Source organism: Artemia franciscana, chromosome 7 (genome assembly GCF_032884065.1).
Source record: "Artemia franciscana chromosome 7, ASM3288406v1, whole genome shotgun sequence".
NCBI classification, from domain to species: domain Eukaryota; kingdom Metazoa; phylum Arthropoda; class Branchiopoda; order Anostraca; family Artemiidae; genus Artemia; species Artemia franciscana.
The window spans coordinates 15,362,717-15,375,331 of record NC_088869.1 but is presented as its reverse complement, the minus strand read 5'-3'; the positions used below and the strand labels follow the sequence as shown (position 1 = coordinate 15,375,331).

Sequence of the window (12,615 nt, the reverse complement as noted above, 5' to 3'; positions counted from 1 at the left end):
CCAACAAATCCATTTTAGTTTTCAAATATTGTTTGTCAATACTATGTAAAAACAAAGAAAAGGTTTAGGAAAAATTTATTGCTGAATTTCAGAATTTAGAACTATTTATTGCTGAAAATTCAGAGCTATTTCTTAATCTTTAGCGTTTCGATTCTTCAATTTGTCAAAACCTTCCATTGCTTCACTGATTTCGACACCTGTCATACACCTTTCAACACCAGTCCTTGCGTTATCTTATGCAACTTGGAACAAACAAATTTGGCTCAGTTTGTTTTTCTTAAAACTCTAAAAAGCCTTAGACTTGGCTGATGATTAAAATACGGTATCATGATCCAGTAGCGACTTTGGACATATATATATATATATTATATATATATATATATATATATATATATATATATATATATATATATATATATATATATATATATATATATATATATATATATATATATTGTATATATATTATATATATATATATATATATATATATATATATATATATATATATATATATATATATATATATATATATATATATATATATATTGTCAGCGCCATAGTGGATTGATCTCTTCTTAGCATTATGCTAGCATCTTCTTAGGCTTAGGGTTCGATCCCAGAACTCACAGGACCGACGCAAGAACCTTTGCAGTGAAGTGGTGTTGTTAATTCAAGTTAACAACACCGCTGTCAAGACTAGATCATTTTTCAGTCCAATATTTTTATAAAAATATTATTACCAGCCCGCTATCTAAATTGCCTACCAATCAAATACACTATTTGAAGTATGTTTTTTTTTCTGTGGCCGCCCATTGATTTCTTCTCGGCATTATGAGGCAAGAGATTCGATCCCAGATGCCACAGGGCCGACGCAAGAGCCTTTGTAGTCAAGAAATGTCATTAATTCAAACAGTTATTATCATTTTTAATTCCAGCATTAAAACATCTAAAATATCTATTTTAACACTTTAGGTACATTACCATAATAACTTTTGCTATGGTTAATATCTTGGTGAGGACTTTCTGCAGAGACAGAGATAGGTTGACGCTTCGTCAATCGTCGAAATCTTTTATAAGAATATTGCAGCCTGTTTAATTTGTTCGTAGAATATTGATAATCCTGAGTAAATAAATTACAAAATGCATTGCATATTTGGTTTTTACGTGACACAGATAAATAAAAATTCATTTCTTCAGTCCCGAGTAACATTACATCCATCCGTAAACTTGGGACGCAGATTAGAATTCTTCCAAGAAGCCATGTTTTCTGCTTAAGAAAAGTAGCTCATTTTTAAGGATATATGCCCTATTTAAAATGTTGTTTTCGTTTCATTTTCCAAGAGCGGTGGAGAGGGGGTCAAGTGAAAATCATAATAGGGTTTCCTCTTGACATCGCATTCTCTTAGTTATGATAGCAAGTTTGAATTTGCTGCCTGGAAATAGGTGTACTTTTTATTGAACGGTTTCGAAAAAAATAAATAAAACAAACAGCACAGCACAATAAAAAAAAATGGCATTGACACTAAAATAGTAACAGCAAAAACAGTGTATTTTGCAAAACTTCAATTTTCGTAACTTAAGGATCCCAAACTAATCCTCATCAGCATCATCAAGATAGCGTGATCCACAAAGGTTAGGGTAAGCTATTTTAATGTCAGAAAATTTTCCAATATTGCAGATAAAAGACCTCCGTTACTCCTTTACTCTATTACTCCTCCTTGATCCGAGTCTCTCAGATGAAGATATTAGACACTCAATGAAATTTTCAGAAAAAATTTCGACATCAATGTGAATGTTTCTGTATGAATCACATGCAACAAAGTAATATTCCTTGTTGTTGAATTTAGGGGATTGCAAGTAACCGCTACGTCCATTATATCTCTGGAATCTAAGATGTCGTTCTAACAAAGATAAGATCTTGCCAGTCGCTTGGGAGAAATGGTCTCTCTGCAATCAAACAGTTAGGAATGTAAGCAGAATTTACAAGTCTTTTAAAATAAGCAAGTATTAGTAAAATTACAGTCTAAACTTTTTGTTTAAGAGTACAAAATCAAGACAACATGGGATGGAACCAAGCAGAAGCTTTTAAAGATTTTCAGCTCCTGCTATTATTATATGTAGAGCAATTCAGGGTCAGCAAATACTTCAGTAAAAGAATTGATTAAATTGGCAAAAAAACTCAGTTTGTTTATCAATTAAAACCAACTTTTAGCTTCGCAGGCACTTCAAGCAGTTGAGAGCTTAACTTTAAATACTTAAAGACTTCCCAAGCACTCAAGACACATGAGAGTGAAGCTTTAGCCGCTTAAAGGTACAAAGAGAACGTGTGAGTGTATCTTTCATCTTACAAACTTTGCATTTACGCCTGAAACAATTAAGGATATTACCTTGCTTGATAATATGCTGAGTAATTCCATCCATTTTTTAGGGCTAAATAGTCTTCTCGCAGCTTCAGGGGTGCAATAGTCTCGTAGGAACCACATAGGTCCTCATACCAATTTAAGAAATTCATAGTTAAAAGGTATCTCTGCAAAAGTAAATGTAACGATGAAGTGAACGATGAAGAAACGATGAAGTGAATGAAATGTAACGATGAAACAAATATATTATTTTTACAAGTATATTTATATTCTTTTTACAATCATATATATATATATATATATATATATATATATATATATATATATATATATATATATATATATATATATATATATATATATATATATATATATATATATATATATATATATATATATATATATATATATAAATATATTTTAAGATTATGTTACCTACTTGGCCTGTTTTAAGAGACAAAAATATACATTAATCATCGAATTTGTAACATTAAAAAAATTATTTAAGCTCCTCTTAACCCCCTCCTTTCAGACAAAACTGATTTCGGAGAATAAATTTAACAAACACATATATTTAGACAATATGAAACAATTTGTTTCCTTTTTTTAGGGATTGGATTGACTCAATCAGCTAAAAGCGGAAAAAAGGAAAAGATCACAGAATATAAATGATGAAAACCCCTTTAGACCCCTCTATTACATAGTAGAAATGGAAATGGAAAATCGGCTTCACAGGTCTTCATACCAATTCAAGCAATTCCGCCCCAACAGCTAGTTCATAATTAAAAGCTATCTCTGGGAAAGAATGTGCTAAGATAAAGTAAAGAAACCATTTAAATATGAGAATACAAAGCTAGCCTAGCATTACCCCCCCCCCTCCTTACCTTGTTTTGAGGGACAAAAATATACAAAATCGTCAAATTTTGCAACATACAACGAAAAAAAAAAATTTTTGTTCTCGATCTTTTACCATGATCATGTTAACTCCGAGCCTCCAAAAAAAAACATTATAATTAGTCAAATAAACTTTTCAAAAATATGACAAAAGTTGCTAAAAGGAGATAAAAATTATTAGAAAGTTGAAAAAAATAAGAACACATGCCACAAAACAAGAATTAAATGAGAATAAATAAAAAAGCAAAACAAAATATATGAGAAGACATGACAGGTGAAATTGGTTTAAAAAAAGAAAGAAGAGGATTGAGACAAGAAGGTAACATTATGATTAGTAAAATAACCATGTTTAAACGCTGACAAAACTCATTCAAAATCGGCAAAAATTGTCGAAAGGGAAAAAAAAAACGAAAGAGAATAAGAACTCAAGTCAAAACACTAGACTTCAATACAAACTAATAAGAGTAAAATATATGAAGACGTGACATGTGAAACATGACATGTCTCAGGACATGTGGGTAAAAAAAAAGAAAGAATAGACAGACAGGAAGAACAAAAAGAATAGACAAATATGTCTAAGACAGACAGGATATGACAGGTGGGTAAAAAAAAGACAGAATAGGAGTGAAGTAAGTGGGTAGAAGGAAGCAAAGATAAACTTTTGATCAGTTTGAGACATTATTTTAGGACAACTGTCCATGGGAGGGGAGGGCGTACGTTAATGCAGGAATAAATAAGAACTTGGGTAAAAATAATCAAGGAAACCGGGATCCAAAACGCAGTACTACTCTAAAGATTTCGTATTTTATTAGAGGAAGTTTGTACCTGTTGAAAGTGGTCCATATCTAAAGTGGAAAAGAGAGAGTCAAAATCTTTAACTTTTGCAGCAATCTCCGGCCACAGAGAGTTGATCAAAATTGAGAATGTGCTTCCCCTGTAGCTATAAAAAGAAAGAAAAAAAAATTAAGCACATATACGATACTGTTTTTCGTAGTTAAGAGCTACATGATTTTGGAGCTTTACAGCAATAAGATGAATCAAACAATTCAATCAAAATATGATCAATAATGTTGTGATCGATCAAAACAGCTATGATCAATCATACTGCTGCGATTGAACAATAATTATAATCAACAAAAATAGGATGAATCCATTTTTTTTTAAGTACCAATGACACCGAAAATTAAATCAAATTCTTTAATATGGTTACATAGAAACTTGCGCGAGTCTTAAAAATATTAGAAAAACCGCGAATTCAACTTTTAATGAAAAAAAAATTCAATTTTTAATTCGGCTTTTACACTCACAGGCGCTAAGTTTAAAAATAAAGAACGTGTGCGAAAAATCATTTTTCTGGGGACAAAGTTGTGCCTCAACTTCTCGTAAAGTTTCCAAATTTTTATGTCCCCATTGATCTTTTGTTCCAGAGAATGGAGAAGCAAATGTTGAACTCCCTGGCGTTAATTCACTGCATTCTGGGGTGTGACGCAACGACTTACTTTTTCTCCAAAGGAAAACGAACAATCTTAGCGTCTTGTCAAGAAAAACCCCCTCAGTGATTTACGATGGAGCTAAAAGCGTTGCCTCCTACAGAGGGGGCATTTGTGGAACTTTTTAAGCCTTCTTACTATCAGCTTACAATCTGGAATGCCTCACTGATTGCAAGACCATGTCTGCAAAGCCCTTTGAGTTACGAATGGTAATTTTCTGGACAAGGATGTTGTTCCTGTTGTTTAGAGCGCTTCCTCACTTCCGTCGGGATATTCACAACTCTTTTGTGAGTGTAGCAAAAAAGTGAACTGTAAATGCCTTCCTCGATTTTGTGATGTTTTGTGTGCTTGTGCAGGAAAGTTTGCTAATTCCTCCGAAGAAGTATAACATATGCGTAATTTACGGTCGTTTTCTTTAGATTCATTTTCTTTCTCTTTTTTTCATCAAAATCTATACTTCTGCAGCTAACTTTTTTTTTTATTTTGGACGTACTTCTGTCGAGGCTAGCATTCAATATATGTGCACATTAATTTATTAATTAATTTATTAATTTATTAATTTATTAATTAATTTATTACAAATGACTTCTGTTTTGATGCCACTAATGGAATGGAGTTGCAAAGGTGTTGTCACCTTCCTGTGCAACCCCAATTACGCTAAACTTTGACTCTTTCTCTCAACTCTTTTTTTTTAAACAGTAAAAACCTTTAGCGTAAAGAGCGGGGCGTTGATGAGGAAGCAGCTCCTTTCATATACGAAGTAATTTCTATTCGTTTTAAGTTTTAATGTCGCTCCTTACTTTCAGTTGAAAAAAACTTTTTTTTTTTATTTAATTTCTGAACGTTTTTGAATCAATGCATGTTTTGATTTTGGCTCTCCGCAGAGGAATAATTAAAACGAAATTTGCATATTTTTTTTTTTGGCTAAATGGCTTTCTCATAATTTTGATCGAATGATTTTGAAAAAAAAACGAGTGAGGGAGGAAGCCTAGTTGCCCTCCAATTTTGGCTTAATTAAAAATGCAACTAGAAATTTTAATTTTTTACTAATCTTTTTATTAGTAAAAGATATACGTAACTTATAAATTAGCTTACGTAAAGAACTTTTTATTCTCGTGTTTTTATTACATATATGAGAGGGTTCGCCCCCTCGTCAGTACCTCTCTCTTTTCACTAAATCTTAAATTTTGTCCCAATTCATTAAGAATGACCCCTGAATCACAAAAGCCGTAGAATAAATAGTTGACATTACTAAAAATACTTTAGCGTAAAGCGCGAGGAATTAGGAGGAGGTGAGCCCCTCATATGGGTAATAATTTCTGTTCGTTTTAAGTTTTAATGCTGCTCCTTACTTCCAGCTGAAAAACTTTTTCATATTTATTTTTTCATTGTTTTTTTTTTTAAATAATGCTAGTAAATCCTGCACTCCCTTCATGGAAATTTTCTTCCCCCATGACAAATTCCTCGATGGAAAGTTCCACCAGCATATCCCCCTCTTCTCAACCCCTCCCCCAACCAAAAAATCCTCCTGAAAACGCCTGTACACTTCCCAATAACCATTACAATATGTAAGCACTGGTCAAAGTTTGTAACTTGTAGCCCCTCACACGGGGACTGTGGGTGAGCAAGTCGTCCCCAAAGACATAGTTATAAGGTTTTTCGACTACGCTGAATAAAATGGCTATCTCAGAATTTTGATCCGTTGACTTTGGGAAAATAATTAGCGTGGGAGGAGGCCTAGGTGCCCTCCAATTTTTTTCGTCACTTAAAAAGGGCACTAGAACTTTTCATTTCCGTTAGAATGAGCCCTCTCGCAACATTCTAGGACAACTGGATCGATACGATCACCCCTGGGAAAAAAAAACAAAACAAACAAATAAACACGCATCCGTGATCTGCCTTCTGGCAAAAAATACAAAATTCCACATTTTTTTAGATAGGAGCTTGAAACTTCTACAGTAGGGTTCTCTGATACGCTGAATCTGATGGTGTAATTTTCGTTAAGATTCTATGACTTTTAGGGGTTTTTTCCCCCTATTTTCTAAAATAACGCAAATTTTTTTTAGGCTCGTAACTTTTGATGGGTAAGACTAAAATTGATTAAACTTATATATTTAAAATCAGCATTAAAATGCAAATCTTTTGATGTAGCTATTGGTTTCAAAATTCCATTTTTTAGAGTTTTGGTTACTATTGAGCCGGGTCGCTCCTTACTACAGTTCGTTCCCACGAACTGTTTGATAGAAATTGGAATAAGCAAGAACTCTTAGAATTATTTAGTTGTTAATTTACTTACAAAAGCATCTTTTTGGAAAGATCAATTATCCTCCATTTGTTAAATTTATCCCTTCCAAATATTTATTCCAAAAGTGTAACTATTATCATAGCTTAAGGAAACTTTTTCAAGCGTAACTAAATGAACTATTAGAATATTAAATTAAATCATACACCTTACGACAGCGCTGTGGTTAGAGACGTACTTGCTGATTGTAGGTGCAATAATTCGATCCCAAATGTCGTAAGGAATGTTCGTCTGAATTCTCTCTGTTTGAATTTTCACTGAAAATACCTTACTCTTGAAACCAGGAAATACAAAACGGAGATGACACATTTCAGTGTAATAAAAGAACTTACTTTGAAATATTACCCTACCCCGTTTGGCTTGAGACACGATAAACAATCAAACAGACTAGCCCATGTAGATGGCCACGAAATATTGTGTAACCGGAAGTTCATGACATATCTTCCTAAATGATTATTTGTTAGGTGTCTGCGATATCTTTTAATTTTTAAGCTGAAAAGCGATCGAATTTTAAGTTCGAAAAGCGTTATCCACGGTTCGGTTTGGAAACATTGTAAAACTTTGCGGATGAATTCTAGCCTTTGATATTTTGTAACAGCCAAAAGAAAAATCGCAGAAAATCCTGGTTTTCAGGTATCTAATGAGAAGGAGCCAGGTGACAAAAAATGTTGTCATTTTGATGTCATTGGTACTTAAATGATCATTTCGCTAAGAATTATTTCTTTAATTATTATGATTACACTTTAACACACTTTGTATTTTCATATGCAATGATTCTTTAATTTGCATCAAGACGATCATTTTACTTAGCAATCAACTTTCATTCAGTCAATACCACTTAATTAACTTCCATTTCTTCCCTAGAGTGTGAATCTAGCAGAAATCCAAGAGGAAAAAATAAGAGCGATGGGCAATCCGCAATAAACTAGCAATCAGATGCCGGGTGTTCTCTGTTAAGAAAACATTAGCTGCATACGAAAGAGGAACCACCTTTGCAGCTTGATAGACCTAAAAATAGACTCTGATAGACCTAAAAAAAGGAGGAATTCTTTCTACAGTAAGACCCGTTTTGAGTATTTTTCCATTTACTTATTTAACTTCGAGAATTAAACTCAATAAAATTGATTAATTTCATTACTGGATCATTGAAAATACTTATTATAGAGAATTGATTTATTTCGTTCTCACTTAACATGCTGCTCGGTGACTTGGCTAAACAATATTTTCTTTCTTTGAAAGTACCTATTCGAATAATATTTTCTAGGTAGGATTATTAAAAAAAATGGTGTTTACAGCACAGGCATAGAAAGTGCAATGACTTAGGGTCTACTTTTTTTTCGCAGCTAACAAAAAGTTTGGAAGGGCTAAATATTTAAGATGAATTATCAAAGGATATTTTTAGGCACAGGTTATAATGACCGCATATTAGGCGATAAGCTGTAAGAAAAATAGTTCGACTACATTCTCTAGAAATTACACTAAAAATTTTAAGATGGTTAAGTCAAGTTTTAAAAATAAATGGTAATAGATGGCTAAAAGTAATGATTTTTGTAATTTTTCAGAAGTCAAACATAAATGAAAACGCTGTTGAATGGGGTTTTAAGAGGTCGTAAGAAAAGATCCAAAGAGAATAGACACCCCAAGAGAGGGAGCAAAGACTGAAATTATAAGCACAAAAGGGTAGAAGAGGGATGTGCACAGCTACGTTGGCTTCGGGTGACTTAGTGCTGTAATGAACTAACTTGTTTCCCAGGAATATTTTAGGTTCATAGAAGCAGTTGAACAAGTTTCTTCAAGTTTTTTGAATCAAGGTTACAACCAAATCCTAGATTTTGAGATTTAATTGTGGGATTTTGTCCCATGTGTTTGTCACCATTTCGCCACTACTGCGTAAATAGGATATTACGAGAGCACGAAAAAGGCATGAGTTTTTTTTTAACTGAAAGTAAGGAGCGACATTAAAACTTAAAACGAACAGAAATTACTCCGTATATGAAATGGGTTGTCCCCTCCGCAATCCCTCGCTCTTTACGCTAAAGTTTGACTCTTTGCCACAATTCTACTTTTTAAAACAATTAAAAGCTTTAGCGTAAAGAGCGAGGGATTGCGGAGGGGACAACCCATTTCATATACGGAGTAATTTCTGTTCGTTTTAAGTTTTAATGTCGCTCCTTACTTTCAGTTAAAAAAAACTAGTTTTTTTTAATTTAATTTCTAATCTAGCGTCTATAAACATACCTGTGTAGAGAGAAGGGAGGTACCATTTAGATTAGTACGAAGGCTCCCTTTTGGATAGTGAAAAATAGTAGCCTGCATTACAATTGGGTACTTGTTACTTAAACGAAACACACTCGAGAAGTGAAGTTAGATTTATTCTAATGAAATATAGCCACCATATAACCATTAGTTTATATAATAATATAATTCAGGCTATATATTAAGGGGGGGGAATAAAGAATTTGGACAGCACCCCTAAACTAAGGTACAAACCACCAACCCCACTCACCCCCTAACGTAAAAATATATAGCACAAAATAAACGAGTCCAATGCATTCTGTCACATTGCTTCGTTATTGCAGCCCCATCCTCTTATCTACTTAATCAATCCCCCCTCCAAGAAGTCAGACCTGTGTATACACATGTTTATAAAGTTAAAGGAATTGCACTCTAAAGCAGAAACAAATTTACTACCCAATAAAACGGTCTATTGGTTCCCAAAGGGAAATACTATAAAAAATCTATCATTAGTTTAGATTTGTCGGCTTTATTATATATCAAGAGAAAATAAAGCATTTTTAGATATCACAGTCAGCTCTATTGTAAAAAAAAACATTGTGAAGAGATATTGTTAGAGTTGGCGTTTTTGCAGTTTGCGATTTTGGCACCAAGGTACGCGACACCCTAGAGATTCATCGGATCCGGTTCAGAAAGACCTTATCCAGATACTTATGCATAATAAACATACACTGAAACAGAGAATATTAAATATGCGTGCATGATACAGTAATTTTTTCGCCACTTATGGTCGTCTATCCAGGCTTTGCTCAAAATTTTAATAACTATCAAAAAGTTTACGAAAATATAATCTTAGCTGAAATAATGGAGGGAGTAAATTACGGAGAAAGGATGGCTTAACCCCTTTGCCATTGTTTCATAGTTTCAAGTGTGACATGTGAGTGTCGTACTTGAAACACTCACAAAAAGAACTTCCTGAAAAAAAATATTAGCCACTCTTGCACATTGATAAACAAAATAAGTTTACGTTACATTGATTGTGTAGTGGCTATTATGTCAGCTTTAAATAGAAACCTGAGGTTAAGCTAAGTGGGTAACTCTACTTAAGTAGTATTCAAAGTCTTTTCAGGAAAGATTCCAAAAAATACTATGTAATTTGCCACTTATCAATAATATATTTTTTTTTTGTAAGTGTATATCTGATTTAAGCACCCCATCAAGTACGTGACACAGCGAGCAAAACTAATACAAGTAAAGCTAAATTCTGACCTGACTGGAATTTTGTTGATTTCACGTCTACTGACTGATCTGGGGGCCTTGTCCCAGAGGCAGCCTACATATTTAATGACATACATCACTTCGTTTACACACGTTTGATAGAGTATGCTATTATTATGTCATATTTCACTAGCTATTTCTGTTTCGATTGGTCATTAACTACACCTGTTTGTTATGTCAGGTCCGAGAATTAAATATCATTTATATGGTCATTTTAGGTCTTTAGGGGTGGGTTAATTCCCTATTCAACATTTTTATTTTCGTTCATCATTTTTGTAATCATAGATGCGTAATAACAAGTATTTAAAACTGGAATTTCGCTGATTTTACTTCTACTGATCATATCGACCAATATTCGGTTCAAATCAGCTTCGGATTATTTTAGAAAAATTCATCTCTCTCGCCGAAAAAAAAGAGTGTCGAACGGATAAAATCTTCCCCTTTATGTACTTGCAAAATTAATTTAGGCGCATTCTTTTTTTGGACATGTACTCAAAGGAATATTTGTTCATGAGATTTAAAAGACTTCCTTTTTAACTATGTAACAGATGGAAGCCACAGAGCAACGTCAATTAGTGGTCTTCTTCTGCCGAGATATATTGTCTTCTACCATGAATCATCTTAACCCTAATTTATCTTAATAAAGGTTAAAGTTTGGCCCCTACCTTAAGTACTGAATACTAATTTCAAGCAGGGTTCTAAATTGACCTATAATAGTATTTCTAAGCAGGAAAAAGAAACGGTCCAGTTCTGCAGGCTCATTTCCAAAAGTATTGGTTTCAAATAGTTTTTCCAGCAACGGACGAACGAAGCCAAGGCGAACGCTTTCCTCTGCAGTTTTGTTAAAGCCAAGAAGAATGAAAAAGTTCAGAACCACTATGCTCTCATCCCTGTTCTGACTCTTTAAAGTAAATGCCAACATTTCTGACAGCTTCTTTGCAGTTATTTCCTCCAAATTTGATAATAACTAAAATGTAATAAAACGCATTTTTTTTTTATTCTTTGCAAATTTATCAAAACCCACTAATTGACAAAATACATTGACGAAATTTGCTTCGAAAATTCATACTTCTCCAGCCATCATTACCCACAAGAGCAGGTAATCACAAGTGAGAGGTTCTGTTTTAAAATGAATCAAGTCAGAAACAATTATCTTAGAGATTTAGACCAAAGAATATCCATAATCATGAACTTGAACAAGGTTCGGGCACACAGGAAGAGGCCTCCCAACCTGTAGAAAACAACAAGGCCTACTAGGCCGGGCAAAAAATCTATCGTCAACCGTTTTTTTTTTCAAGTAGAAAAAATTTTAGTTAACCATTTTTTTGCCCAGTTTTTATATTCACATAAACCCTTATTCTATACTTCTTTTTTTCATTTTATTCTATTACATATGCCATTCTGATTTAAAAGTTTCCATCATAGTACTGAATAAAACAAAGAGCTTATATTACTATAAACAATATCATATGTGTTCGCTGTTGAAGAAAGTTCGAAAAGAAAAAAACAGTCGAATTATCTTGAAAATATCAGAAATGGTAAAGACAATCATAAAATCTTGAAATTCAGGCTATGGGCCTAAACCCCATCCCCTGCGTAACTAGCTGAACCGAAGTGGCTAATATCGACATAATTCTCGATGATGTATAGAGGAATATCTTTTTAACGGTCAGGATGACATTATTGAATAAAACTGATCATTTTTGAAAACGATAGTTGATAAATAGCGACGAATGTATAGTTGATAAAAATAAAAAGGGGAGATAAAGAGCTTCAAAAAAATACCTAAAACAGGCAGATTGCAAATGATATGTGCTAGAAAAGAACAGCTTAAAAAAAGCCTAAAATAGGCAAATTGCCGTGACCCTGCAGCCTAGTAAAGAGCAAATTACGGTCAATAGTAAGAAAAAGGTTAAATTAGTGTTTTGAAAAAAAAAAATTCTAGTGAAAAAGAGCTGCCACTTCAATCTGAACCAGTAATGGCAACTGTAATTTCAACTAATATTAATAGTAAAATTTTATTGCAAAAACAAAGTTATCAAATTTGCTCCAA

The 12,615-nt window shown here is 33.1% G+C and overlaps 1 protein-coding gene across 4 annotated transcripts in view; it reads right to left on the bottom strand.

Annotated features, from left to right (window-relative positions):
- The window catches only part of LOC136028886 (conserved oligomeric Golgi complex subunit 2-like), a 57,796-nt gene that overhangs the window by 19,601 nt on the left and 25,580 nt on the right, over positions 1–12,615 (bottom strand). For all 4 annotated transcript variants that reach the window (XM_065706840.1, XM_065706838.1, XM_065706839.1 and 1 more), the window contains exons 5-7: positions 11,228–11,529; positions 4,083–4,197; positions 2,391–2,530 (exon numbers count right to left, since the gene is read on the bottom strand). In XM_065706840.1, the coding sequence (XP_065562912.1) occupies positions 2,391–2,530; positions 4,083–4,197; positions 11,228–11,529 (557 nt within the window). The remainder of the gene's footprint in view (positions 1–2,390; positions 2,531–4,082; positions 4,198–11,227; positions 11,530–12,615) is intronic.